General features: G+C 39.7%; 2 protein-coding genes across 7 annotated transcripts; one reads left to right on the top strand and one right to left on the bottom strand.

Moving 5' to 3' along the window:
- Positions 1–56: 56 nt before the first annotated feature.
- LOC110984587 (forkhead box protein J3-like) lies at positions 57–15,505 on the top strand. Of its 3 annotated transcripts, none has more exons than XM_022244922.2 (9): positions 57–656; positions 3,378–3,452; positions 6,071–6,157; positions 8,665–8,784; positions 9,346–9,484; positions 9,757–9,867; positions 10,121–10,231; positions 10,470–10,625; positions 11,524–15,505. In XM_022244922.2, the coding sequence occupies exons 1-9, from the start codon at positions 285–287 to the stop codon at positions 11,811–11,813; spliced, it is 1,461 nt and encodes a 486-aa protein (XP_022100614.2). In that variant the 5' UTR covers positions 57–284; the 3' UTR covers positions 11,814–15,505. The 3 variants fall into 3 exon arrangements, with proteins under 3 accessions (XP_022100614.2, XP_087003652.1, XP_022100613.2); XM_087147526.1 differs by having other exon boundaries at positions 9,340–9,484; positions 11,575–15,505; XM_022244921.2 differs by having other exon boundaries at positions 58–656; positions 9,340–9,484.
- LOC110984605 (DNA-directed RNA polymerase, mitochondrial-like) lies at positions 14,951–27,958 on the bottom strand. Of its 4 annotated transcripts, none has more exons than XM_087147525.1 (28): positions 27,830–27,958; positions 27,393–27,517; positions 26,236–26,397; positions 24,700–25,988; positions 24,365–24,463; positions 24,154–24,254; positions 23,712–23,949; positions 23,388–23,531; positions 23,000–23,099; positions 22,468–22,673; positions 22,242–22,352; positions 22,099–22,140; positions 21,777–21,853; positions 21,605–21,671; positions 21,324–21,459; positions 21,095–21,228; positions 20,798–20,898; positions 20,588–20,708; positions 20,288–20,484; positions 20,063–20,141; positions 19,827–19,952; positions 19,349–19,471; positions 18,477–18,554; positions 18,203–18,391; positions 17,773–17,939; positions 17,435–17,606; positions 17,048–17,133; positions 14,951–16,933 (listed from the first exon to the last, which is right to left on the bottom strand). In XM_087147525.1, exons 2-28 carry the CDS (start codon positions 27,406–27,408, stop codon positions 16,798–16,800), a joined length of 4,497 nt encoding a protein of 1,498 aa, XP_087003651.1. In that variant the 5' UTR covers positions 27,409–27,517; positions 27,830–27,958; the 3' UTR covers positions 14,951–16,797. The 4 variants fall into 4 exon arrangements, with proteins under 4 accessions (XP_087003651.1, XP_022100641.2, XP_087003650.1 ...); XM_022244949.2 differs by lacking the exons at positions 27,393–27,517; positions 27,830–27,958 and adding an exon at positions 27,076–27,273 and having other exon boundaries at positions 24,700–24,845; positions 25,779–25,988; XM_087147524.1 differs by having other exon boundaries at positions 27,393–27,958.

The following is a 27,958-nucleotide window of genomic DNA, read 5'->3' as shown; positions in this document are numbered from 1 at the left end:
CGGCTACCATGGCAGTGTTCGCGGGGGGTATAATGCCCAGAAATATAGCGCGCAGCGGCTTCCGCAAGCCATTGAACGTAGTGCAGCTTGCATTTCTACTGGAATAGATCTCTCTACCGAATTAAAAGTATCCTGTTTGAAAAATCAAGTGTTTTATCTGATGTAGCGACTAAAGTGACTAATCATAGCTCAGGCATTCCGATTGCGGAAGTTGAGAGGTTGTGGGTTTGTAAAAGTAGTATTCCTACGCTTATGTGAAGCGGCGGAGATCAGAAACATCCAAAATGGCGGCGGAGACGGAGTTGAGTTTGGAGAGCAGTCTAACTGCGATGGACTGGCTTCCCAGGTTGAATGTTGGGGGAGCTTTAAATGGTAGTGGAATCCCTGGAAAGAACCAGCAAGGTCGGAACTCAGCTGTGGACCAAAGTAAAGGAACGATACCCATGAGAAAGTCGCCAAGTTCGCCTCATGATACGAGCGCTACGTGGGACGAATCACAGCAAGTGGCTAAGGACGGCAAACCACCGTACAGTTACGCCAATCTCATCACTTTTGCTATCAATAGCGCGCCTCAAAAGCGAATGACCTTAAGTGAGATTTATCAATGGATATGTGACAGTTTTCCCTACTACAGAGATGCTGGCAGTGGTTGGAAGGTATGCATTATTGTTTTGTGTAATGACAATAGGTGTGACAAATGCAATTTAATATAAAGAAATGCTAGCCTAGGCCTACTGCCTGTCTGTCCTACATATTATAATGCACATGGGAAACAAAAGGGAGGAGATATGCAATAGGCCTTGTTATAAACTGAATAATCATTCTCTGGCAATGATGGATCCTCACCAGTATCTGGGAGTCTTCCTCTCCCCCAAATTTAAATAGGAATACCATTATGATTATATGGTCAAGAAGGCTAACCATGACCTAGGTCATATGCAGCAAGGTATGAGACGGAGAGAACCCCCCCTGCTTTGTGTTGGTCATTGTCTCGCAGGAATCTGGGGAATTCCTTTCAGATATCTTGGGGGATGTGTGTTAAGTAACAATAGTCTGGAACGTGTATAGGCATTGGACATGTTGGGGGGTACCCCTCGGTCTCATTTCTTGCTGGGTATAACCTAGGTGTGTTGCGTAGGAACTGAAAGCAGTGGTCGAAAATGGCGAAAACAACCGCATATTTAGCACTCGTTCGTCCACACCTGGAGTATGTTTCAGTAGTATGTGATCCCTTCGCGGCTAATTACATCAATAAGCTTGAGATGGTACAACGACGTGCAGCACGCATTGTAAAGAGAGGCTAGTGTGACCAACATGATCACAAACCTTGGGTGGGATACCCTAAAACAGTGTCGTGAAGCTGCTAGACTGATCTTGAGGAAACAAATGCATATGGGTTTATCTGCTATTCCGAAGTCTATTGTCAAGCATGCTTCCACAAGACCACATAGAACAGTCACTGGAAATACATGTAGTTCTCAACTTGATTTGCCGCACAGCAGAATTGAAGCCTATAGGAATTCCTTTGTACCCAGAACTTGTATAGATTGGAACAGGCTTCCTGATCGTGTCAGGTCAACTCGACAGCTTTCCAACTCGTCTCGAGACAGCTCTACTCTTGACCAACTCAACCGTTGTTCCTTCGACAGTGAAGGTCAACTTGACTCTTGAGGGCATAGAAGGAACGCATTTTTCCTAGTTCTGGATCGCGCGTGTAATTCCTTTTACCGTGCATGATGTAATATGTGCATGCAAACAGTGTGGTGACAGATTTCGGGGGTTCGTGCGTGTGTTCTCAAATTAGGAAAAGTATTTTGGAGTATCTCATCGGCACAAGTTCAATTATTGATTGCTTTTCAGTTGATTTCATGGGTTCATTGAGTTGCTAAATGGTTAAGTTGACTCGACTTTTTGGTCAACAGACGAGGTGGTTCAACGGTCGAGTTGGTCGACGGTCAAGTTGGTCAGGAATCGAGTTGGCAAACGGTTGAGTTGACCTACATCCTTCCTGATACAGTAGGCTCAACAATGTCAATCAGCTCTTTTGGGGATCAGGATCTTGAGTTTATCAGATCCAGGGATAGGAACTTAAATTAATTTTTTGTCACTCTGTCTTCTCCCGTGGCTATATATGCTGAAGAAGAAGAAGACAATTCAACTCTCTGTTGAAAATGAAATTGGATAATGATCGTTTATGCTGAGCCCTATTTGGCAATGTCTGATGTCATGCTGAGTTTATTTTTTTATATGCTGTATTGATTGTCCCATAATTTTCACCAAAGATGTACATGTACAGTATGTGTAGATACATGTAAATGGAAAAGGAGGACACATAGAACGACGTATGTCATATCCATATTATGCTCAGAAATTTATAGTACGTGTATAAACTTGCGCGCCTATTCGGTGAGTGAGTACAAAGTAACTGTCAGTGGCATTTCAAAACAAGCCCTCTTTTGTTCCTGCTTGGAGCAGATAGAGGAGGAGAGATCTCAATGTTGCCCTTGTAGTCACATTCTGACATGCTTGCCGCACAAAAAGCCTCCAGTTGTTGCATGAAAAGGATAAGAACAGCCAGCCTTGAAAAAGATTGGATAATGTGTGCAAAAAAAGAGGACTCATTGGTTTCCTTTTTTCTACGTTGAGCCACTGGTATTAAAATATGTCTATGATCAAATTACACATTCATAAATGTATAATCTACACCATGTTCTGATCATAATGGATTGATTTTTTGAAAGATTTGTGAACATGCTGGAATGTTGACAGTTTTTTCACAGCAAAATCGGCTTCTTTTCCTCAATGACGTAATGTAACTCACTGCCTGTTGTTGCAAGCTGATGGAGCTAATAGGAGTACTGATACACGTACATGGACTCTTCACAGGTTTGCTTTAATAATGCTCAGAGTGCACACAAATGTACCAAATTCTCTTGCTCTGAGTAGAAGGTGTGCACATCCGGACTGTGTCGTGTACATGTATATTTGGTTGGATCAGAGGTGGTGCCAATTGCTCTGACTAGGCTTGTGCCCTTACCCAGTTATTCCCCATTGGGGGTAATGACTTGCACTCTCACAGCCTCTTGAATTTGGTTCCTAAATTATGCCAATTTCCCTCCACCTTCCCAAGAGATGAAATCTGGGTGCTGCAGCTTGCTGTAAACTGTAAGTGGGTGGTTGGCTGTCTCAAATGTCAGGCCAAACTAGTGGGAATGAAATGAGAAACCAGATGTAATTCACATCATTACAGATTTCTCTCTCTCCTGCTGAATGTTTTACATGTAACTTTTAACACGTTTCCGTATTAATGTAGCAGTTTTTAAAAAATGTTTCAAGAATGTGTAACATTACAGATTTTGTGTGATTTTCCTTTGCAGAACTCAATCAGGCACAACCTGTCCTTAAACAAGTGTTTCATGAAAGTTGCCAGGTCAAAAGATGACCCAGGAAAGGTTGGTATGCATCATGCAATGTCAAATTCATTGAAATCAAGCCCTAGTTCCAAGCACTTATATTCATGTCCTGATACCCATAAGTAGTAAGCATGAACTTGTTGACAGAGCTTAGGAGAAAAAGAATAAGAATTCCTTGTATAATACTGATATGCATTGGGTCATGTAATACCTAAGTTCATATTGTATTCCTGTGTCTTCTACTACAAATTAATATAGTAAATAACAGTGGCCTTGATTTTATTCTTTAAGGGGTTTGTTTTGTTTTTAGTTTTGTTTGGGGAGGGGTGACTTTTAAAGTTTTTGTACTGTGATTCGGAAGTTCATTCGCCAAAAGAATGAGTTAATGTACATGAATTTTTATCAAAATGTAACAAAATGTAAATGTTGAACAAGTTTTGAAGCCTACTGGATGCTGTTCTAGTAATAAGTGTAGGGTCTTAAATACACTTTATTCCTTTTAGATACTGGAAACAAAAACTCCAAACTAAATTGACAAAGCAGGTGCCTCTAGGTAATGGGCCCTTCAAGTGTGGAATGTATGTAAATTGATATTGTAACTTTCATACAAACATCAAAGTGATGCTGGAAAGTTATATAATGACTTGGCACATGTTCATGCTTTTAGTTTTGATCTGGAAGTGCAATGACCTTGCTTAATTTGTCATAAATTGTCATTGCGACAGTTATAAGCTCCATAAAATCACATAATGGGTTTTGTTGGATCGGTTCTTCAGCACTAAGCCATATGATTGAATGCTTAAAATGTACCAAGTGGTTACTATACATGTACCATGTTAATTGATCTGGAATTACATGTACATCCATGAAGCCATTGTAGGAGGTGTTTGAAATGGATGTGTCTGTACATGTGCTTGTTATGTATGGCAAATGACAGTGTGATAGTTTGCAGATCAGAGGATTGCACAAGGAACTTGAAGGAAGGTCCCTTATGATGCAGTATTCACATGAAAACCCTGTATGACAATTTCTGTACAATGGACTTGACTCTCGCAAAATGGCATTTCTTGTAATTAAAATGCAGAATTGTGTCGAGAACAAAATAGCAAAACCAGCCAACCAGGAAGAGCAAGAACAGAGAGTGGGTAGAGTCTGGCCATAAATAGTTAGTTGGGGCATTATGTCATCCTGTGTAATGTACGTGTATATGGGGGTAACCATGTATGGCCAATTACTTTTGTACATGTACCTCTGTGTTATGACCTTGATGGTTATTGTCAGTGGAAGTAATTATTCTCTTTGCACTTGATTCGACAGCCTGTGTAGGCAAGTTGGAATGTGACCACCAGAATTCGGTAAAGGCAGTATCTACATGTACATGCAGGAAGGTCATTACTCAATGGCATAAAACAAGCATTTTGTGCATGTTTAATGGTCTAATGTACACACATACATTTAATTTCACACATGTAATGGTTTATTGCTTAATATCTTGTCACAAAAGTGTTCTGTGAAAAATGACTGTCCTTGAAATATCGACAGAATTTCTCCCACTGAAAATAACTTTCCCCATGATGCAGTCCCATCAAGGGAACATGTTTAGATACAGTATGTGGAATGTACATGTACCTCTGGTTGACTACTATATACATGCGTAGATGTACTGCTGCATTAGTAAGGTTTAGGTGAAATGCAAGTCAAATGGCAGTATTCTAAGGTGTCAAATGAAATGAAAGTTTCACAACACCAACACAAGAGTATAATTCATTGCCCTGTCACTTCACATGCATGATACAGTAGGTAGACTGTCAATACAGACCATCCATCCTAATTCAGAGGTCGTGCTGGCTTTTTGGTGGTAAATTCACAAGGAACAGTCTAGAAGCTGACCCATCTGATAGTGCCCAGCCAATATCCTGCTTGTTTTTGGTGTGATGTAATTAAGGGAAACAGAACGGCCCAGTATACTTAGATGTGTTCATCCAACTTTCCTTTATTGGTTTGGCGAGGTGTCAAGATTTTGTTCTACCATCCTAGCCAATGGCAAGTGTATTATGCACATTGTCATGAGCAAAGAACTCATTAGGATTCTGTATATTTATATGTGTTTTATAACAAACTTGACTTTGTTTTGTAAAACCAGGTGGTTAAAGATGAGAGATCAGTCAAAACAAGCAGAAAAGTTACCAGTAAAAACTCCTGGCTGGTCATTGACATCTCTTTCCTGCTGGGTTTAGGTGTAAAATTGTTTCTCTGATGATTTTTTTTCAGTTATCAATACGGGCGTTTCACAATAGTGCGCCTCCAAGAGTAGCACGTTGACCAATCACAATGCGTGAAATCTGTTTACCTAATGCGCGTTTGGAAAAGGTCGACAGATTTTGAGTGTTGTAATTGGTCAACTTGTTGCATACTCTTGGTGGTGCACTATTGTAAATTGCCGTTTTTCAAATGCTTGTCATGCCTTTAAATTCCAGCTACAGATTATTAAATTGTTAGTGATACGTGTACTTCGATCATTTCTGGATTTTGTTGATTACCTGCTTTGGTGATCATAATTTGGAATCTCTTGCATACGGTATTATATGAAACAGTTCATTTTTATATGAACTCATTTACATGTAATAGATATTTCTTGAATGTGTAAATTTTTGCAGGGTTCTTACTGGGCCATCGACCAGAATCCTCAGGAAGATACCCTCCCCACCAGACAAAAGTTGAGAAAAAGAAGAAACAGTGATCGGGTAAGTTGACTAAGCATTAGTTCCCATATTGATGGCAGCACATGTGTAGCCTTTTTCCCCACTGTAATCTTTATATGGCCCGTAGGAATACCTGTACATGTTCATTTAAAAGTGTCTCTTGGTGCAACTGTGTCCTATCAGTTGGTTTAACCCTAACCCCATAGGGACCATTGAAATCCTGCATAACCTTGTTTGGTTCAGCGTGGTTATAAGGTAACTTGATCTGTTGTATTTTCATCATATTGTTATTTATATCACTGGAGGGATAGTTTACCAAACCACATATCCACACCTTGTGTAAACCACATGTGTGTGTTGTATATATAATATGTTCGTGGTGTGGTAACTGTTCCTTCCTGCATGTGACAGGCAGTGTGACCAGTCTTGAAGCAGAGTGATTTAATGACAAGATAACATAACTTGGCCTTCTGAATGGTAAACCCTTAGTTTTCAATGTTTATGGAGTGACATGACCATATTAGGAAAGAGTACATGTATCCTTATTCAGCCTCAATCCTTCTACCACCTGTCCACAAACTGTGTAGTTTAGAGCAATTAATGGAAATTGAGGGAGATAAGTGTGTATTAAGGTATTGAGTATATCCTTTCATGTCAGAGGTCATTGGCCATAGGGATTAGACTGGTATCAATACTCAGGAAACACTTGAGGCCTAGCAACCTTGTTTATCAAAGGTCAGATTTTCTGGAAGTGGAGGTTTTTGTGTCTGGGAGATGTACAACATGTAGACTTTAAATTTGGGTGACCTATTGGTTTTGAAATTATCACTTTATTTACAATAAACTCAATTTGCTAGAATGAAACTTGAATGTTTTTCACTGGCTGCTCTTGGCATGCACTGATGAAGTCGTGACGAATGCACTTTCAGCATTGCCAGTTGTTTCTCAGCAGCAGTTTGTGTTGGCCTAAGAGGCAATATTTACACATTTTTATAGTTTGTGTTATCAAGGTACCTGAAATAATACTGGTATACCGATACATACGTGTAGAGAGTGAAAATTTTAGGGTCACGTTTCGTTGTGCTGTACTTTGGGCATATTTGCATTAGTTTTTTGCATCATGTTCATGTACATTTACGTTCATTTAGTATTGAAGCTTGTGGAATGAGGCCATACATGGAAGATAACTTACACAGACACGAAAAGGGGAAACCATAACTTCCTTTAATTGTTACAGCCTTTAAAGGCATTAACGTGTGTGACCTTATCCTGTTCAAATATTGAAAGCATGGATCACCACATACCCAGGAAGGCGGTTAATGGCTCATTTCTTTGAAAGGTTAATCTTTTATGAGGGTAGCCCAGTTTTCTGTATAAATATTTAAGTCCACTGGTACAAAAACACTCTTGACATTGGATACAGGTTACAGCTCTCTCTGTATACCACAGATACGTACATGTAGGTGGGTGCTACTACCCACCCCCACAAAACACTCCAGCACCTCACTGCATTGCCAGTGCATGTATGTTTTGTGTTGCCAGTAGGTTTTTTAGGGGGGAGAGAATGTTGGAAAACTTTGAGATACATCTTCCTCAACAGTTGTTACAACATTTACATGTAGTTACTTGAGCATTTGGAAGCCCAAATACATGTAGCCATGTTGAGCTGTGCTCCAAAATAAATTTGTCCTTGCCCTTCATCCGAAGCATTAGGTTGAAAGCATAAGTTATTTTAAGTAGCATAAATTGATTGTGAGAGTAACTCCCCACAGAGTAATGTCCATAGCAGGTCAAGGACCTTCAAGGTTACAGTCAAGATTTCTGAGATCAATTTGGGTCCACTCCTATTATTACCCATGACACATACAAACAAGTACCAGGAAGTATAAGTGCACCTCCCTATAAGTGGGGACAGTGTCTGTGTGGGTGTTAGTTCCTGAAAATGAAATAATGAAACTGGATTGTTTTGTAGTTGCAACATTAATAGGCGTATGCTGGGTTTATATTAGCCTGACTTGTCCATGATGCTCCAGTTGTATGTGCATTATTTGTAGGCTTTAATAATTAAGGAGACAGCGAAGAACTAGAGGTTGTGATCACAAATATAAATATTCATTTTGCTTGTTAGTTTTTCCATCCCTTTAGATTTTCATATTTACATGCATGTGAAACAACCTCTCAGAAGTTACTCAGTTATCCAGTTTCTCACTACAGGTCAGGAACTGCAAATCTTTTTCTGAAAATTGAGTGCAAGACTCATAACATTGTAGGAATTTCACAGAGACATCTCAGTCCATTGCCTTGATGCGCACTGAAATATTCCCATAGACAATTTGATTTTTTAATACAAGGGCACTTTGCAGAGGAGAAGTTGCCTTGTCCCTTCAAGCTATTTACATGTTTTTAGAGAGACCTAATGCTTTGATGCTGATTTAAGCTTTTAAAAGTCAAGGTTTTTGAATGCCTTTTTAACCACCCATTTGCAGAATGTTTGTGGAGTTCTCCTCGTCCTTCAATCTCATCCCTGGTTTGTTTGTTTGTTTTTCTAGTCATCACCGTACAGTCCTGATGACAGTCTCCACAGTTCTGGGGGCAGTGTGCAAGGTGTGATGTCACCTACATTAGCCCAGATCAACATCCCCAACACAGCTGCCCAACTTCAACAACAGGTGTGTATGTGACTGGTTATTACATGAGAAAGATTATAGGGAGGCTGTGTGCATGTATGCAGTGTGGAAGAGGGGGAGTGCCACACAAGGTAATGCTGGCTCGTTTTGCAGTTGAATGGCTTTTATGAGTACCAATCGGAATAGAGAACAAACTTCTAGAAAGGTTTGTATTCAATACCTGCTTTGCACTCTCAAAAGTCACAACCTGTGCATTTGACATACCAGTATTTTGTATTATTCTCTGTGCATATGTATACGTTGTATGTGTCCCTGTGTCATAACTGTATCACCAATTGTCTCATATCAGAGGCCAAATTACAAACACATTCCAACAGACTGTCATTGTGACATTTAGTTTACTAAATCACTCACTGATTTTTTTTTCTCATGACAGAATATTATTTCTGCTGCTTGATATGTTCTCCATTAGTTTGCAGTCTGGAAAATTCTCCCAAATTATGAAACTTCACTTTGACCTCCAACATCATAAATGACGATCCAGCTTTTTGTTCCTTGTCTTCACACGTTGAATTTGTGGTATTTTTCTTCTTCAAGCTGCAGCTATTGCAAACACAGCAGCAGCAACAGCAACCGCCAAGCCAAGATGTTGGAACCAAGTTATTTGAATCTAATCCAAACATCGAGGATCTCAGTGCCTCCTTCCGAAGTTTATATAAATCAGTATTTGAGAGTTCCATGAGTAAGTTTACATACTTGGACCAGGATTTTTAGCTTCAGAAAGCGCAGCCTGAAGACCAGGACAGAATTTTGCAGTGCTGCTTCGCACACATATTCCTAACAGAAACTTATATCATACATTTATTATAAGCAGTAAGCACAGGTTGGAAATTACAATGCTTAAAATAGAAAAATAATTAGTGGAATCTCCATTCCTGCATGCTTTAACGCAAAACGTTTGCCTACTTTTAAGCAGTCTATTAATAGGTTCTTTTCCTTGGATGATTTTTTTAGATGGTCCCTTATCCCAGTTCCACCAGGTGGATAGTAACACACCATCCCCACAGCAATCACTGGTAGGCTCACCCAACGGTAACCAGCTACAGCAATCACAGCAATATCTAGGTGAGTCATGTCATTGGTAGTGTCCTACAGAGAGCAAGGTGCTGGGAAAAGGTCTGTTAGGGTGAAAGTTTAGAACGGACTGTTAAATGAAGTGGTTAACAGTTGGTTCTTGTACTTTTACCCTGATCAAATTTAGCCAGATGTGTCCTTTGGTAAGCCAAATTGTCATTTTAGATGCGAACATATTATTAACGTTAACTTTCTTATTTTGTGGTAACCTTGTTATTGCAAATACTGAATTCCTTCCTGCTAGGTCAGCTAAGTCTGAACAGCTCCAACCTAGACTGGCTCCAGAATCTGGATCTATTGAAGGAGAGTGTAAGAACAGCCAACTGGAATGATATTGACGTGTCCCAGTTCCAAGGTAAGACTGCATATCCAGTCTGGAAGACAAAAATATTGAAAAAGAAAGATGCTATCAAGGAATTCAGAGTCATAAAGGTTTGAAGAGTTTTAAGGTACTGTAGTGTGAGAAACAGTTCCTTCAAGTTGTTTTCCACCATTGTTTTTTGTCCAACATTTGATATACTTCAGACTATATTTTCCTTAGAGGCGGAGTCAAAGTTCCATTTATAAAGAATGTTTATTTTTCCCAACATTAGGTTTAATGGAGAGTATGAAGCAAGCAGACCTGAAAAATTGGTCCCTTGAACCGCAGCAGTTTGCTGATCTTGCTGCCTCCTTAAATCAGTTCTTCCAACAGACTGGTTTATTGACTCAGAGTTTGGGTGGTCTGTCAGCCTCCTCAGCAGCAACAGGTATGTTGCTTGTCAAGAACTCAACTCCAAACATGTTCAGAATAATGATCTTAACTTATGCCGATGTTGCCATCACTTCTGTCCTGAATTCACATCTTCCTAGGAATTTTAGCTTTATGGAACCATGAATCTTCCCCAAACCTCCAGAGGCATTAAGTCACCTGTAATCTTATATCTAGAGCTAGGTCATGGTAATCCAAATCTGTTGCCAGTGTGTGGAGATTAAAAGCTAGGTCAAGGTCTTGCAGTCTCCTACAAATGTGTGAGGTCATCCTGCCAGGAAATGTAGCGTAAGCTCTGAAAGCCTGTTTTGAACACAGCCTTATAGTGGCTGGGCTCACTCTTCTTTGAAACTGTACAATCCTGTCAAACCTCCAGCTGGATTTGATCCAACAGGATTGGGATTCATTTGCTGTGCCATGGCATTTTTGTACTAAAAGGAATAATTCGGTTTGAGTTTTCGTGAGACTTTTTAATAAGCCAGTTCAATGTTTCAAAAAGCCAGGGTCTTTCAGGAACAAAACATGCTCGTGAGTCGGCGTATGCCTATACTGATAGGACAGAATATCATGTGTGCATGCAGCTGTTCCTAAATTGCTTCGTACTGAGCATGCTCTGTTGGAATACCCAACTGGCTCGTAATTGTGATTACAATTGAATTGTTCATCAATGCTGGCCTGTATTTATAGCTTTTTCATAATAGTTCCGTTAACCTTACCCGCCTATGTAAGCAGAGATTTATACTAGTGCTTGTCTTTGTGGCTGCATCTATTAATCAAACCTTACCCGCCTATGTAAGCAGAGATTTATACTAGTGCTTGTCTTTGTGGCTGCATCTATTAATCAAATAAACTGATTCCATTGGGACGTCTTTATAATGTACCTGTTTTGTCTTTAGGGAGTGGTTTCAACAGCAGTCAACATTCAAACTACTCTAACTCTACAACAGGCGGTCATTCTTCACTCATGGGATCCCCTAATCTTCTCAGTCCAGACAACAGCTCCACATCTCTGGGTCTGTCACCACATGGTCTCTCCCCTCATCATCAATTATCAGTCAGTCCAAGGCACCAGACTACCATACCACAACCCAGGGCACATCAGGTACCTACTGTGCATGTCCAGACAGTTCCTAACTATCCAGCTGATGAGGAGGAAGACACATTTGACTGGGATAGCATAGTATGAGTATAGTCTGTCAGTGGAAATTGACAAAGCCAGGCCAGTCATGATAGGTAGAAGACTCCAAGTACTGAAAAACGAGTTCTATTGGCTGAATATGAAACGAGAGGATCCTTGTACTTCTTTGCTGGAGTTGAGTTCATTTTGATAGCAGTACCAATCAAGTTTTAGGGGAATTTCAGGAACATAGTTATGATACAGTGCTGGAACATGGACATGACAGAATATTTGAAAGTATGTACATTGAAGATGGATGCATATGCCAACAGGTATGAGCTTGGTGCTGATGTGCGCCCTCACTGTCTGTGACTTCAATAGGGAGAGGTTTGGGGTATTTATAAACAAGAACCATTATTTGGGTGTTGTGAACCCTTTTGGGTTTGTGTGTGTATAGTTCACGCATACAGACCTCCAAGTCAATAGTTCCATTCATTTTTTTCGGGGGGGGGGGCTTGGATCATGCTGAAAAATTACCACGGACAGTGAAATGAGATGAGCAAATCTCTGGTGAATGTCTGGTGGAGTCAGATACCTTATTCATGGCTGGACTGGTTTATTTAATGATTTCTAACTTTTCTGTAGATAAGAGTTCTGTGTGTGGGTTTTGTTTTAATGAATGGATGTTTTTGTTACTATGGTTACAAAATCAGTGCCATGCCATTTTTTAAGGATTGCTTGTGAAGTTCAGGGAGTTACTTTACCCAAAGTGTCGGTATTTCAGTCTAATCTGGATGGGTTTGATGTTGACTGTTTTGCAGAGATAGCCATTTCTTAACTCACTTTTTTGTAGAAAAGCACAATATTCTTGAATGTTGGAATGCTGAAAGAAGTGTATGCCATTAGTTATGGTTGATTGAAACAGATAGTGAGCCTACATGATTTTACTACCCTTAAAAATTAAACAAATCATTTCTGTTTCATTTTTATTTTAATATCAGCGTGTGGTTTTTCAAAACTTGGGAATTCATTTTTTTTGCGATATAACTTTGAGTCATACAATGATGGTTTACTTTTGAAGATTGCAACATTAGTTGTGTTTGGAGTCATATTTAGCTCATCTAGATGTACTTTATTTTTTTAAGCCATTGAAATTGACAGTCCTCACAGAACGTTTAGTAGCTGTGCTTTATGTCAGTTTTTCACCTAGACTATTCACTTCAGTGATATTTATTTTATTTCATGATGCTCCTTACGTAAGTCATGCATTGAGGTAACTGCACAGTGTAACATTTTATACTGTCACAAACTGTTTTTAGCTACATCAAGTAAGATAGCTGAAGATGCACTGGATGATGTGTGATGATATGAGTCATGATTGCTGAACACAAAGCACAATGTTGGCTTGAAGGGTTTGGACTGACCTAGTGTCTTGGAAAAAGGATTTTTTTGTCATGTTTTGTCTTGGATGTGTAATTTTTTTCAATGGAAAACACAAACATCAAGAAACTATCACTTTAGAAGTATTGCAAGAATCTATAAAGAAACAAAGACAACAATTGTCGACTGCTGTGGTGTGGTGTATAGCACTTTAACACCCGTAGGGAGATGCCTAAGGGTGCCATAACCCTTGCTCAAAACACTGTGTCCCACCTCGCAGTAATTAACAGCTCTCCGTTATAAGCAGTGAAGACCATCTCAATACTTTGGAGCTGTAATTCCAGTGAACAGCATGAAAATTTAGTGATGTCTGCAGTTGAAGGCTAGGTGTAATTGCATGTTAATGAAGGACATGGGCTCAGACCTGAGGCATGCTCTAACATATAGCAGAATCAGAATAACACATACTTTATGCCTTGACAAATTGGGTTGACAAATAATTGATTCTAATGTGCCTTGTGATTTGCAGTGGGGTTCAATGCTTCCTTAGACTCGGGTCATGTGTGTAAAATGGAGCATGATTGGGTAGTTATGTCTAGAGACGTTGTGAAGTTGTGCTGGACGTATACGGCTGCCTAAGAATTGATATTGAAAGTTGATCTGTAAGATCTACAGCTTTGCATGGTGGAAGTTACTTAAGATTTAGGTTTGCGGGTACACCATAGAGTCAATCTCTGTTTGGAAGAGGTGTGGTTCTCATCGGTTCTAAGAACCACACCGCGTCCAAAAAAAGAGATTGATTCCATGGTGTACCCGCAAGCCTACATGTCATTCAAGTTGATCTGCTGCCACCATGAGTTGAAATACCACCAGTCGACCTTCCTTCTCCCTACAAGATGCTGTGCATGTCAGACTTCTTCATTCAGGCAGTGTTAGGAATAGATGGATCCCAATACGATGCTTTTAGGGTCGATCTGCGCACTTCCGCATTTGGAAACGAGGCTGTATGTGTCAGCTTCAATTCTTAATACAATCAGACGATTGAAAGTAAGGAGTCGAGACACAAAATACATAAAGGTATGTTAAATTCAGACTTTTCAGTCTGCAAATGTTTGTGGAAGAGTCTTTCAGGATGACTCAACACGTAAAATTTAAAAAAATAACAGCAATTTACTGCAAACTAACGTACCTACAGTGATCATGTATCTGAATGTGCAGTGGGCGTGGTTTAAACTGCAGTGGCATCACACTTGCGAACCGGATAAAACATGTACTGTGTGGACTCTGGGCGTGCGTGACGAAGTTCAACAGAGAGAGCTTCGGTTTCGATGTGGATATGTGCAGACGGTGCTTGTGTGAAATCCCTCTATATACTGTATATTAATGGATGGGGTTCATAACAGTTCAGCTGGTAATACCTCCAAGGCATTTGAGGGAGTATGCAAATATTGTACAGGTACGTGTGAACTATTGAGCAATGTTTTGTTTGCCGTGTGTAGGAGTTGGAATGTCAGTTTTACTATGGGTTTACTTGACCGTCATAGTAAAACTATTTTTCTAATCTGTAAAAATTGTCAAATGTAAATCTGTAATTAGAATGGAAAACTTATTTTTTTCTCTGATGACAAGATTTATGGTCTGTGAAAGGTAGGTATATTGAAGTGAAAGTTTGATATTTGGTACATGTATACATGTATTTGAGTTCATTATAATTGCTGCATAATTAATGTCATCCTGCACAACTGCCGGTTTTAACACACAGTGCCATCAGTCCAAACTAGATCCTCCACAACAAAATAAAGAGGTTCATTAATTTCCATCCCAGCTTTACCATTTGTAAAGACTTGTCTTTATTCATTTGATCACAGTTTCCATTGGAAACTTCACAATTCTGATACCAATTGGCAGACTAGACTAATCCCTGCCATGGATTAGCCATTATTTTTTTCCAATTATAACTGTCCAGTATTTCTTTGCCTAACTTCGATTTTCAGAAAGTTTTGGTTCATGTGCAAGGAAAATGTACCAAGACTGGTATGTAGTTCATGTTTCGTCTTTCCCCTTTTTATTTTTCGGAAGGGATGGATTTAGTGTACATATCTTTATTTGTAAAAATGGAGAAATACACGTACCACCCAGTCTTCTCTATGTAATATATAATTCTTGCATTATACAAAATAAAAACAAAAACTATGTGTACATAACATTAACAAGTTTGTGCACGTGTATAAAGATATTGTAATAAGTAGACAAGAGATGATCTGAATTAATAATTATTTTCTATCAATGACGCGGTTGAATTTGACTGACAGTCTTTTGATCAAGTAGGAAGGACCTGTATAATGAATGTAAAGAGTGTATAAAAAAGTGTCTGGACTTACCATCATGTGTCTGCATCCTTATTTCATATTCTTGAGAAACCAACCTCAAAATTACAAACATTAATGATAACAGCACTCTTAAATACGACATCCTTCTTATAACAAGATGAGATGTCAGATTCCAATTTGTGTTCAGTTTTACCCATGCTGATAATACAAGGTACCTGTTGGAATAAGATAATTTGTACGTCCCGATGACCATGTTTATAAAGGTGTTTGCATTTTCAAGAAGGAGAAGTGATGGCAAAATACTGGAATTCTTCAAGAGACGTACTGTCCATTTGTCATACAGCCTACTGATCATGCAAGTACCTTCTATTAAATTGAGAAATTCAAGTTGGTCAACAGGGATTCAGTTTGAAGAATCTGGCTAAATCACATGAATATATTTTTAAAATCTGTTGAATACAGAAAAGGGACAAGATTTCTTATTTTCTTAATCCAGTACCAATTAATCAAAGGACCAATAAGCCTTTTGCCAGTTTATATTGAATAAAATCTGAAAACACCAAGTTCTTTTAACTCACACAAACATCAGACGATATGACGAGTTACGCGATGCCAACTTAGTTGGAGTTTACTGTAACTATAACTTGAATTCTCCATACTAAACTAAAGACACCGTTGCTATACCTCGTGATTTGGGGCAAGCTTTTGTTTAGTTACGTAAGAGATGCCTTGCTTCAATACGCTTGTTTTCAGTAGAAAAGAACGGCACAAAGGAACCAGTCCATTCTGGAGACGGTGGTCACTATGCAAAAGCTTGTCCCGAATCACGCATATGCAGCAAGGTATGAGACAGAGAGAACCCCCCTGCTTTGTGTTGGTCATTGTCTCGCAGGAATCTGGGGAATTCCTTTCAGACATCTTGGGGGGATGTGTTAAGTAACAATAGTCTGGAATGTGTATAGGGATTGGACATGTTGGGGGGGTACCCCTCGGTCTCATTTCTTGCTGGGTATAGAATCACGAGGTATACAGTGTCTTTAGTCTGGGGAATTCAAGTTGGTATGTTTATGTGCAATCAAATAACTTGGTGTACATGTACCAGATTTTATTCAAATTTAAGTCACAAAAGGTTTATTCTACCTGACAAGCTCACAACTGCATCAAGCTAAGACAGGATAAATCTACAATGCTTGTAGCTTGTACCACACTGACTTTACATTCATGAAGAACTTGCCCATGTGGAATTTTTCTGTAGGCAGAATTTTCAGTAGTAACACTGAGCACAGATCACACATCCATAGGCAACAGGGTAATTTAAAATCTCTTCCTCTTATTAAAGGTTATCAACTAAAGAAGAATGTTGATTGCAAGACTTTCTGGAGGTCAAATTTTCCTTTTTCAGGAACCTGGATGATATAATCTCCGATGGTTTTCATTTCTGGGTTGGTCTTCAACAACTTGGCAGTGCTAATTATGTTTCTGAGGGGAAAAGTAATGAGATTTTGTTATGAACATTGAGAGATGTTGATCTTAAGTGTAGTTAAACAGTTTGCTATTACATGTATATTCAAAATACATGTAGTGATGACTTACAAATGACCATATTTTTGCATCAGGAAGTCTGCCAGATCTTGAAGAATTTCCTCACTGTGGAGCCTGACAAACTGCTCTCTGCAAATCTGAAAAGAATGAACATACTAATGATTTATAGCAGAAAAAAAATAATTATTTGTGAGCCAATGAAACCTACATTTTGTTGATGTAGGTCCTGTTTGTTTCACACGGATCTGGATCACAATCAGTGATCCCAAAGCTGGTTTGTCGTATCCATTGGGTGGGTTCTGGTGTAAAAAAAATGCAGGCAGTCCAGATTTTCATTAAGAGTAACTCTTACCACAGAATTTCTCCACGAGTCAGAGTGGAATTGATTGAGCGGCAACAGGTGCACATAGAGAAACCAGTGAAATAGCAGTAGCTTACTTTGTTCATGACGGGGACACAGCACGCATGAGTCCAAAAGCAATCATGCACTGAGGCAAAGTCTATGCCAGCTTTGTGGCAATAGAGAGATGTCAGCATCATGTGAGTAGAGTCAAGGGAATGGATGAAATTAGGTGGGAAAGCGTTCTTCTGCTTCATGGAATCTGGCCGCCTGTGGAGAAAATGTGAAAGCAAGATTTAGGTTCATAAAATGAGACTCCATCCCAAGAAATGACCGAAGTATTGTGTAAACTTCTGTTCAGAAAAGCTACTGAGGGCAAGTTATTTGGTACATTATCTGGTTTGTGCTGACACAAGGATGGACAGATACGACTTACTCTGTGTCATCAGTTCGATCTTCATGGTACATGATCCGATCAGCATGGCTAATGACTCGGAGATTCTTCTTATGATAAGGTTGGACCACTGGTAAACCTAGTGGGGTGACCCATTCAACTGTTTGTCCAGCTTTGGAAATCAGCCAAGCACACTCAGTCAACCAATCCTGGAATGAATTGATAATATTCAAGTCACTTGTTACCCAAGCAATCAAGTAGACCATACACTTTGACTGGCTGACAAGCTCAAAAACTATTCACAAATTTGTAGAATTGAGAAGTGGCATTTCTTATTCTTTAACATGGTTTGAAATCCAATCAATGGCTGCAGTTTTTACAGCCCCCAACCTCCCATTATTTTGCATTTTTCCCCAAAATCTAAACATTACTCTCTCCACAGGCCGTTTGTCAGGCTGTACAAGATATTCACCTGTATTTCTCTGGTCTTGGTAAACATCTGACGCAGACTTTGGAAGACTTTGAGGACCAGATATCCAGCGGCATACTGCATCTGTTCTGGAGGAATGTTGCTCGACTCCTTCAACTGCTTCAAGATTTGTAACTTACCTCCATAGAGAGTCACTCCATACACGACCGTCATGACGGTCTGCTTGACAACCTGAGGGGGGGGGACCAATAGGCATGTTACTGCTTTGCCAACATCCATTTTCATTAGACTAGCCATAGTAATTTTATTGGCCTACCTTGCGATGGATTTGCCCACACAGCATGCGAGCCAGATGCACTCCATTTTGTGCATCTCTCTTGCAAATGTCTCCAACCTACAACAGAAACACAATAGATATCGACACCTAGAGTTATTTCTTGCTACTTAAAACTTCAAGGTGCAGAGACGTAAACTGAGAATCTTGCTGGACTAAGTTTGTCCAATTAGTGCTTTTATTTCAGTGTTATTTCAAACTTAATTCCTCTTTGAGTAGAAACCTTGGCACTGAACCAGATTCAACAAATTCCAGCAATGAATGAAGTTTGAAGTACACGTTTCAGTTAGGGCTGTGCCGAATAACCGAATATTCGATCGATTTTTGAATATTCAAAAATCATTTTTTGAATTTGAATACCCACATGCAAAATTCATGAAAAGGAAGGGAAAATTTTCCTTTGTTTTAAATGAGAAACATTGCACTATGGAGGCTTGTTTCAAGCAGATTCAAACGAAAAGCAAAAGAAATCTTACGATTTAAAAAGTAAATTATGCATTAAATAAATCAAAAAGAATAGAAATTTTCAACAGGGCAAGAAGTCTTGTTCATCTCTTAAATCTTGCTAAATCGTGGCTCGAGATACTCCTAGATGTGAGGAGCTATTATATTGATCATAATGTACCACTGTGTGTGTTACTGCAACTGATATTGTATATCGTTTATTCATCAACAATCTACCGATTGTTATGACCAAATATGTGGATATTTGATCAAATTGAGGTGGAATATTCAAAGAGTGAATTACTCAAATTGACTCAGCCCCAGTTTCAGAACACTTCTAAGTCAAGAGCAAAGCAGCACAAGGAGCAGTGCATTGCATTTCTGCAGCAAGTCAACACCACGGCAATTACCATTTCTGCCACTCCACTGTAGACATCTTGGGGTGCTTCTGTATCAGTTAGATTAACCTGCCGTGCTCCTACGACATCTCGACCTAAGGCTGCATAATGTTGAAGACCGTTACACGAACCATCCTGTCAAATAGTAACATTAATTCACATAAGTTGCATTTCCACCAAATGCACTCCACACCTATTTGAATGTTTAGTAATGTTTATTGCTTTCCGGATAAGGTATCAGCCGATGAACCATCCCCAACCGATGAACTGACCCAATTCTCCACTCCATTACAACACTCCCAATTCCCACCTTTTGTCCTCATCACAATCCCATCTCCCAATCTCATACCGTCTCCTACACCATCCTGTACCCATCCCCTTCTCTTATCCTGACCCCATTCCCCACTAGTATTCTACTTTCTTCCTACCCACATACTTCATTTTCTCTATTAATCCTCATTGCTGATTCTAAGCCTGTTCTTTCACCCACCTGGTGTATCGGTAGGTGACTGACATATGTACTGGGATCTCCAGGGTGTTTCATAATCTTGTTGATCTCCATACAGCAAGCCAAGACTTGCCACTTATCTTCAGCAGTTGTCCACCAGCCAAATCCCTAAAACAACAAAACATCAAACCTTCAATACTGAATACACTAACAGTTCAAATATTTGCAAAACTTCTTTGTAAAACGACATTATCTGAATTAACCTACAAAACACTTACATTCAGTGGATTTTCAGCCGAGTCGCTAATTTTTGGCATCATCTCATTTGCATATTTTAATCTCTCAGCCAATGAACACCTGTGAAAAAGTTTACATTTATAAATAACATTCAAATACTTTTCTTTTCTTTGAAAGAATAAACACTGACATAGCTTTAATTAAACAACTCATTTTACGTTTTAATTTCTAGACATTTACACTCTGTAGAAAAAAATTGAGTTTACCTTTTTTTGTGTCCTGTCAGATTCACCAGATGAATTTTCAGCCAATCTAGCCCATCCTTCCCTAATGGTAACCCCTTAGCAAATAATAGAATGCTCCTGCTGACATCACTGCCCATGTGATTAAGGTAAGGAGGGCAGGGGTAGACACGCCCACGGAAGTCCATGTTTTGTGGAAACCACGTCACTTCATCACGATACTAGAATTGAGATTCAGAAAGTACACCACTTTATCTGTGTTTACTTATCTCTTTCTGATATGAATCTTATCAAAGTTCTTCCTAAACAAAAACTGAGATTCACCTTATCAGCAATGGACAACTTATATAACATGTCCATGCGTAGTGAATGCATCTCTGCCTGCTTCTTGCGCAATGCTGCCCTCTCTTTTTGAACCTTTGCCAGTTCTTCTGCAGTGGCCTCTCTGGAAATTGAAACGACTAAGTTAGGGTTACAAAGCCAAATCAAGAACATTACGTGATAAAGGTAAGAATCTGGCAATGAATGTTTTACCCTGTCGGTTTGGGTACAGGAGCGAGCACAGATGGTGGCTGGGGTATGTCCAACACTTCACTTCCTCCTTCCCTAAACACAGCCATGATTATGTCAAGAATCTGAAAACAAGTACAAGGAATAGACCTGTCAGGAACATAAATACACCTTTTAGTTTAACAAATTTGCAGTGGGAGAAACAAAAAGGGAAAAGATGTAGTGGATGGCATTTCTAGTCCCAAGTATCCATTCAAAACATATTTAATGAAGTCGATAGCACCATCTTGGACTGTTTGTAGAGTCATCTTTATAACTCACGGGTTTGTTGACTTTCCATGGTACAGTTGCTAGTTGGTTGAGAGAATCTAGAACTGGATACAACTCAGCTGACTTAGTCTTCTCCAGTAGAAGCTGATGTTGGGCTGTGCCGTCTTTACAACGCATGATCTTAGCTGCAAACAAGAACAGGGCAGTATGGATTATTTTAGATCTCACTAGTTACAAAATTTAATTGACTAAAACTGCACTGGTTGTCATGGTAACTTACTGGTACTGAGAGGATAAGCTCCGAACTTGACAGAGGTCCATGGGATGGGAGGGGTTAGCATAGGCAGAAGGTTGCTCTCAAATGGCATCTGGGATTTCTTGGCTTGCTGAAGCAACTCAACGAGGGATGGGTGTGGCTAAGAATGAGAAATTGAAAACAAAAAATGCCAACTTTCAATATCTATACTCCTATTAGAACTCAACTACTATTACTATTGCAAAACTGACAACTCCCAAATTAAGTCAAACACTAAACTGTTGACTCAAAGTATGGTGTCCAACCTTCACATATCCAACTTGCTTGAAACTCCTGTAGGTGTACATGTAATACAAAGCTGGAATCATTTTTCTGTAAAAAAACAAAGATGAGGGAGAAAGGGTAGTTACCAATTGTTTCACTTCTTCAGGATGTCTCTTACTTTCAAGACAAGATACTACTTTTGATGGTACTTACTTCTCTTTCTTGCTGTTGACCATGTTTATATTAATCTTGACTTCTCTGATCATGATGTCAGCAAGAAGACTTCCCAGCTTGTGGAAAAAGTTGAATACACAAAACTATTAAAATTCCTCCGAAAATCCCTTGGATTCCGGTAATTTTCTAAACATTTTCCATGCCTTAGGTTGAAGTTCAACCTTTCAAAATTCATCAACATTTGCAAAATCCTTAATATAAAATCCTGCCATCTATTAACTCTTAATGATTAGTCCACTGTCTAAACTTTTCTCAGAAAAGAGGACAAAAATTAAGAAACGCTTAATTCATCACAACTTACCCCTAAAATTATATTTGCAGGCCAGCCTTGTACATCAGCATCCTACAAAAAGATTCAAGCAGACGTAAGATCAAAATGGACTACCTCTAATAAAAAATTCATACTTCATTGTTGCACAACCAAACCATACAATGTCTGCTTACCACGGTGGGCCCTTCAGGGTTCTTGTCTTCAAGACTCTGCCACAGTTCTCGATAGTTCAGAACTTTCAAACCAACGCCCTCACTCACATACTGTCTGTATAGTTCCTGTAACTACAAATAAGCAGACAAAACTAGTTTAAGCCGTGTCTGGTGATGTCAAACTACTTTTTATAAATGGCATTTTTAGTAGTTTTACTGCATGCCAAAAAAATGAAATTTTCAATACCTTGTCGGCTACACCTATCTTTATCTTCCTTCGAATGAAGAATTTCCGTTGGACCCTGTTACCAAGTTCTCTGGCCAGTGACACTGTCATACTGCCCTCTGTTGACACAGCTAGGTTCTGTAAAGCTTCTAGCATTAGTTCTACATACTCCTTGGGATCCATGATGGACAGGAAGGGGTAGAAGTTCAACTTGCCAACTGTCGCTCCTGCGGTAAAGTGGCACATATGGTTCAGCTTGTAATTTATTTTGACAGCTCTATTAAAAATATCAAAAATTCACAATGGCCAAAAGCACAATTTCTAGCAAATTTCACTGACAAGCTGCAGTTAACTATGTTTCTGATCCGTCTTTCACATGAATTCAGAAGTCCAGGTTCTGTTGTTTTCTGGTAATGTAAATAAAGTTTAAACTTTATCTAAGATCACCATGAGCGATTTTCATTCAAACTCAAAACATATTGGTGTTATCCGCTGTGGGTCAATGGATCTGAAAAGACTCCACTACTCACAGTAGAAACAATCTTCTACTTACGTTTGAGCTTATTTATCTTGGCAAGTTTCTGAATTTCAAATTTCAAAGCTGTCAATAAGGCACTTTGCCATAATTGTCGATGCTCTTCCAAGATAGCACGCTGCAGCAAGAAGAAAAGGTTAGTTTTGGAAATGTTACATGTACACAGTTTCAGCATTTAACAACATAAGAGGAATGAGGTGTGATAAGCCTTCACATTTTGTCATTGGGAGGATTCTTTACTTCAATAAATGAACCCATCAACCTTCTTCGATGGGCCTGGCCTTTTTTTCTCCCAGAGACAAAGCTATTCGGGGGTGTGACTATTCATCCCTATGCACGCACGTGTGGCTTCTGGGTATGGATATGGTTACTGATGAAAGAGGGCGTGGCTGTTGATGTACTGTACCTTTTGAAGGGTGTGGTTAGTCAGAGGATTCTCTTGTTCTATAGACGGCACCATCACTGTCTCTGTCTTCTCCATATCCATCTGTTCATCTAGCTTGCAGAGAATCTCTTCCTTGGTGATGATATCAGAAGAGCTTGCATTGGTCTGAAATGCAAATAATTACTAGCTTAAATTACTACCATACAAATGTGCCTAGTGGCATTAGACACCTATACCGTGCAACCAGAGCCCTCATGGCAAAATGCAAATACAAAAAGTAATGGAATTGTACAGAAATGATGCGACATGTGAAACGAAGTCATTCAAATCATAGGCAGTGTAAACCTTGCTTGTTGAGTTGCCTTCTCCATACAGATCCTGAACAATTTGTAGCTGGCACTGAGGGCGCTGTGAAGGAGGCGGGGCTTGGAACCCTGGGATGACATCTTGAAGTAAACGCAGGATGACCTCTCTACTATCATTGGTGAATTTACAGACGTTGAAGATATCAGAGACTGATAGTTTCTCGGATTCCATTTGCTCTAGGCATTTGGTGACAGTGCTGCGGTCAGTATCCTTCATTCTGGGTAAATAAGCAAACTGAATCTGATAAGATTTAAGCCATCCACATTAGTAATGGCATTGCATGACATGCTTTCTTTTTGGGGGCTGCCTAGCCAATTTTACTCATCAAGATACTTGAACAGTTTTGCTAAACAATGTTAGCAAAAAGACATCAGTTTTCTCTCTCATACAGTATTTTTGGCAGAAATAGACAGGGCCTTACCGTCCCATACATTCCAATGCAGCAGCATAAGATTGTAGGTCTGGCTTCACTTGACTTGCAGTCATCTGAGAGAACAAATTCCGGACCTGTTGAAGATCTCCCTGAAATAAACAGAGTGATTTATTCTTGGAATTATGACAAACCTGAAGCAAAAGAAGACTGAAGCGATGGAAACACCAACAAATCATGCAAGTTAGGAAACATGACTTACTTTTCTTGCCCATGCTTGCAGCATAGTGTTATAATGATCTGTTTCTAGTGGTTGGTCATGTTGTCTGGCAGAGTCAAACAACGCTTGCGCTTCCTGGACCTAGATGGGAAAAACAAATTCTGAGTACCAAATCTTACTTTTGTGATTCTGAAAGTCGGACATCCTTAGTATGGAACCATAAGATCCCCCTGTTCTTTTGGAGCCAAATAAATCAGTTTCATCTGCATGAAAATCTGTCCAATTTGTCACTGAATATTTCATGCCTGGCGAACAAAAATTGATTGCAAACTGCTGTAATTGGAGTGCAGAACATTGTCAGGAGATGAGATACTCACCATGCCACAGAAGATGCTGACATCCATGAAGGGTTGCAGGTAAGCTTGTGGGGTTTTTACAATACCCCAGTAGTGACGTTTCTCCTTGCTAGATTTAGACTGGACTTTGGTGTGGACCACCTCATCCACATTAAAGTCTCTGTCCACTGCAGAATCAAAAAAGGTAGCTTCATTGTGCTCGTCCCTGAACTCATTTAGTCCTTTGTGGAGTTTGCTCCTCGTTCCAACTTTTGGCGGTATCATGTGTTTGAACTGTATTGTGCTGAAGTAATTCCTCTTACTGGCAGTTAACAAGTTAAAAGGCTCACTTGGAATTGCACTTGCTTCGCTTACTATTGCACCATTGAGAGGGTGATTCATAGTAGAACTCCTGTTTGAATAGGCAGAGTCAGCAGCTGCTTGTGTAGCCATACTTGACTTTTGACCTGCACTTTGACTTGACCTTTGACCAAATGACTGACCCAAACCATCAGGGTCACTTGCTGAATCACTCTTGTGAGGTTGAGCGCTAGTCTCTATTCTGTGTGCCTTCGTATCAGATTTGGCATAATTTGCCAAATGAGATTGTGACACAGCTGACATGATTGCTGCTTCCTTGTGACTGGTTGAACTGTTCCCAACTAGAGTTTGGTTACCAGTCAAAGTTTGCTGGTTTCCTGTCTCAGGTTTACTTTTACTTGCCCCTTTGGACTTTGCCTGAATCGATGCAGTTTTGCCCCTATCAAGTTTAGATGTGCTACTCTTTTTTGTATTTTGATTACCAGTTTTTGCTCCCTTGATCCCTGCATCAGCCTTGCTCTGAGTGTTTGGTTTTGTGGATGAAAGTTTTGCTTGGCCAGAACAGGACAAAATATTCTTCTGAGGGTTTTGGCCTTTCTTATGTGACACCAGCACCTTTTCCTTTGACACCTTCTTCCTTGTTGGGGATGCTTTTGATGTTTGTTTTGATGATGATGCATTTGTTGAGACCGATGCAGTAGCTCTCTTCTTGATAGGTGATGGTGCTACTGATGTTGAAAACCGTCCGTCCTTCTGACTTGAGGCTTTATTATTCTGTTTGTTGACTCGTTTATCCTCACCTGCAGCAGGAATTCTTAGCAAGGATGTGGGCCTGGTCAGAACAGGAGTCTGCTGTGACACATCAGCAGGGTTCTCTTGTGTTCTTGGCTCCGTGGGAGAGGGGGTTTTCTCCAACTTTGATACATTGCAACGTTCTGCTTCCACTGGTTTCTGCTGGTGTTCCTTGGATGCATCTTTCACACTCACACTGTGAGTGTTCTGAGATGAAACTATTAGAACAATGAAAAAATGCCAGAATACATAAATACTGTGAGGAATTTCCAAACCATGCTGTACAAGACAAGCTTCTACATGTAATCCTCATGAAACAAAATATCCTTCATTCCTTCAAACTAACACATAATTAGCATATCTAAATGTAAGACCTTCAAATCTGCAAAGGATGTGAATTCTTTCATTTTCCAGTTGTTTGTCTATACTTCCAAACTGCTTCTACAAAATGTCAAGGACCCTTACCATTTCTGTTCAATCTGTGATAGGCAAACCGCGCTTTCAAAAGTGATGTTGTGTATGTTGACCCATGACTAGCATGCCCAATGTTATTCGAACAGTATGACCTTGCATGGCTTCTCTGGGCCACCATCCATAGGACATATCTCAGCCTGAAACGTAATATTCCTATATACAGAAAATGCAATCAGATAATGGTTATGACAGTAAATCCTTTTGCCTATTTTCAGAAATCATTTAAACAGAACAGTAATTTATTGTTACTGTTTGGTGTGATCAGTCGGTCTGCACAATTGTGAGATTGCAATATACTATCAGTTGATGATTGTGTGTGTAATCTCCAATGTTAGGCCTACTTGCCTTTTTCAAAACAATGTACTATAAACACAGTGGAAAAGAAAAGGCAATTGATTGATGGTTGAATTTTTGGAAAATCATGCAGTAAGACTGTTAGATGGTGCAAAGATCGAGTGATCATGTAAATCCACACATCCCTCCCTATATAATTATCATAACATGTCCCAACAACATATGGGGCAGCAGGGACATTCCCGCATGAAACTCCCGCATGTCCGCACTGCCCCACAGCAAACTGGCAAAAGCTTCAAGTTTCATTGGATGATTAATTGGGTGGGGTACTGACATGACTGACACATTGTGCATGTTATGTTCACTGAAAAAACAAAAATCCTGATGGGTGATGATAAAGTAAAACCTTCAATGCCTTGATATTTACACAAAGTCCAACAAACACACTCAAAGTATGCCAAAAACATGCATATCACTAGTGGTGAAGGCAACATAACAACGCATGTAAAAGTTTTGTAACATTTTACATGTAGCTACCTGTTCTTAATTTTGCAGCAGTAGACGTCTTTTCTGCGTGACTCAAAGTCCTTAAACAGTTTAATGTCGTCAAATGACAAACCCCATTTAGCATTCTAGCAAAGACAATCATTGTAAACTGTAGACTGAGATTTTGCTGCCCCGCAATGATCGCGACGACAGCGAAGTGCTAGTGACGCACGTGCAAAATAATAGCTGATGTAGCGCCCCCAAGAGTAAGATTTCCGCAAAAGTTTTAAAGCGGAGCGCCAAAGTGATAAAACCATCTCACCTCTGTAAATACTAGGCACAGGGAAATAGTTCATGTAGCCGCTTACCATTGGCTCTGTTCATCTCCACCCCCCAGGGGGAGGGGAGCGAACTGTTCCAACCATAGGCACAAGTTTCGGACCCAGCCGGGCTCAAACCTTCTTCAGCAGGTGGCAATGTGGGGCGGGTGAAACTTGAAGGTGAACACAAGGAAATGTTATTTTTGCGTGCACAGAAGAAATCACTAAAAATATCATTCAGCACAGTTGCAGTAAGCTGGAAACGATAAACTTCGTTCTTTCATACACACACTAGTACTGGTGCAGACATTTGTGTTCTTTGACGGGATCCTGGGCTGTTTTTCCATTGAATACTCGACTTGGGCTCCGTCAGGCTTCAACTGTTTTTTTTTACTTCCTGACTTTGAGGTTATAAGCGCAATAGTAAGTCTGATATAGAGCCACAAAACAAGTATTAAGATATATGCAAAAGAGCCAAACATTACAGTTCTTCAATTTAAGTTAAACGCTTCAGGCCCACAATCGAGGATTGGCTTCCAACACGAAGCCTGCGACAAAGATGAAGTTGAGTATTGGAAAACGGCCCTGTAAATCGCACGTACGGAGCACAATGA

The sequence above is a fragment of the Acanthaster planci genome, linkage group LG16 (assembly GCF_054643075.1).
Source record: "Acanthaster planci isolate LZ-2023a linkage group LG16, COTS_SCS, whole genome shotgun sequence".
Classification (NCBI taxonomy): Eukaryota; Metazoa; Echinodermata; class Asteroidea; order Valvatida; family Acanthasteridae; genus Acanthaster; species Acanthaster planci.
This window is presented reverse-complemented; position numbering and strand designations above follow the sequence as displayed.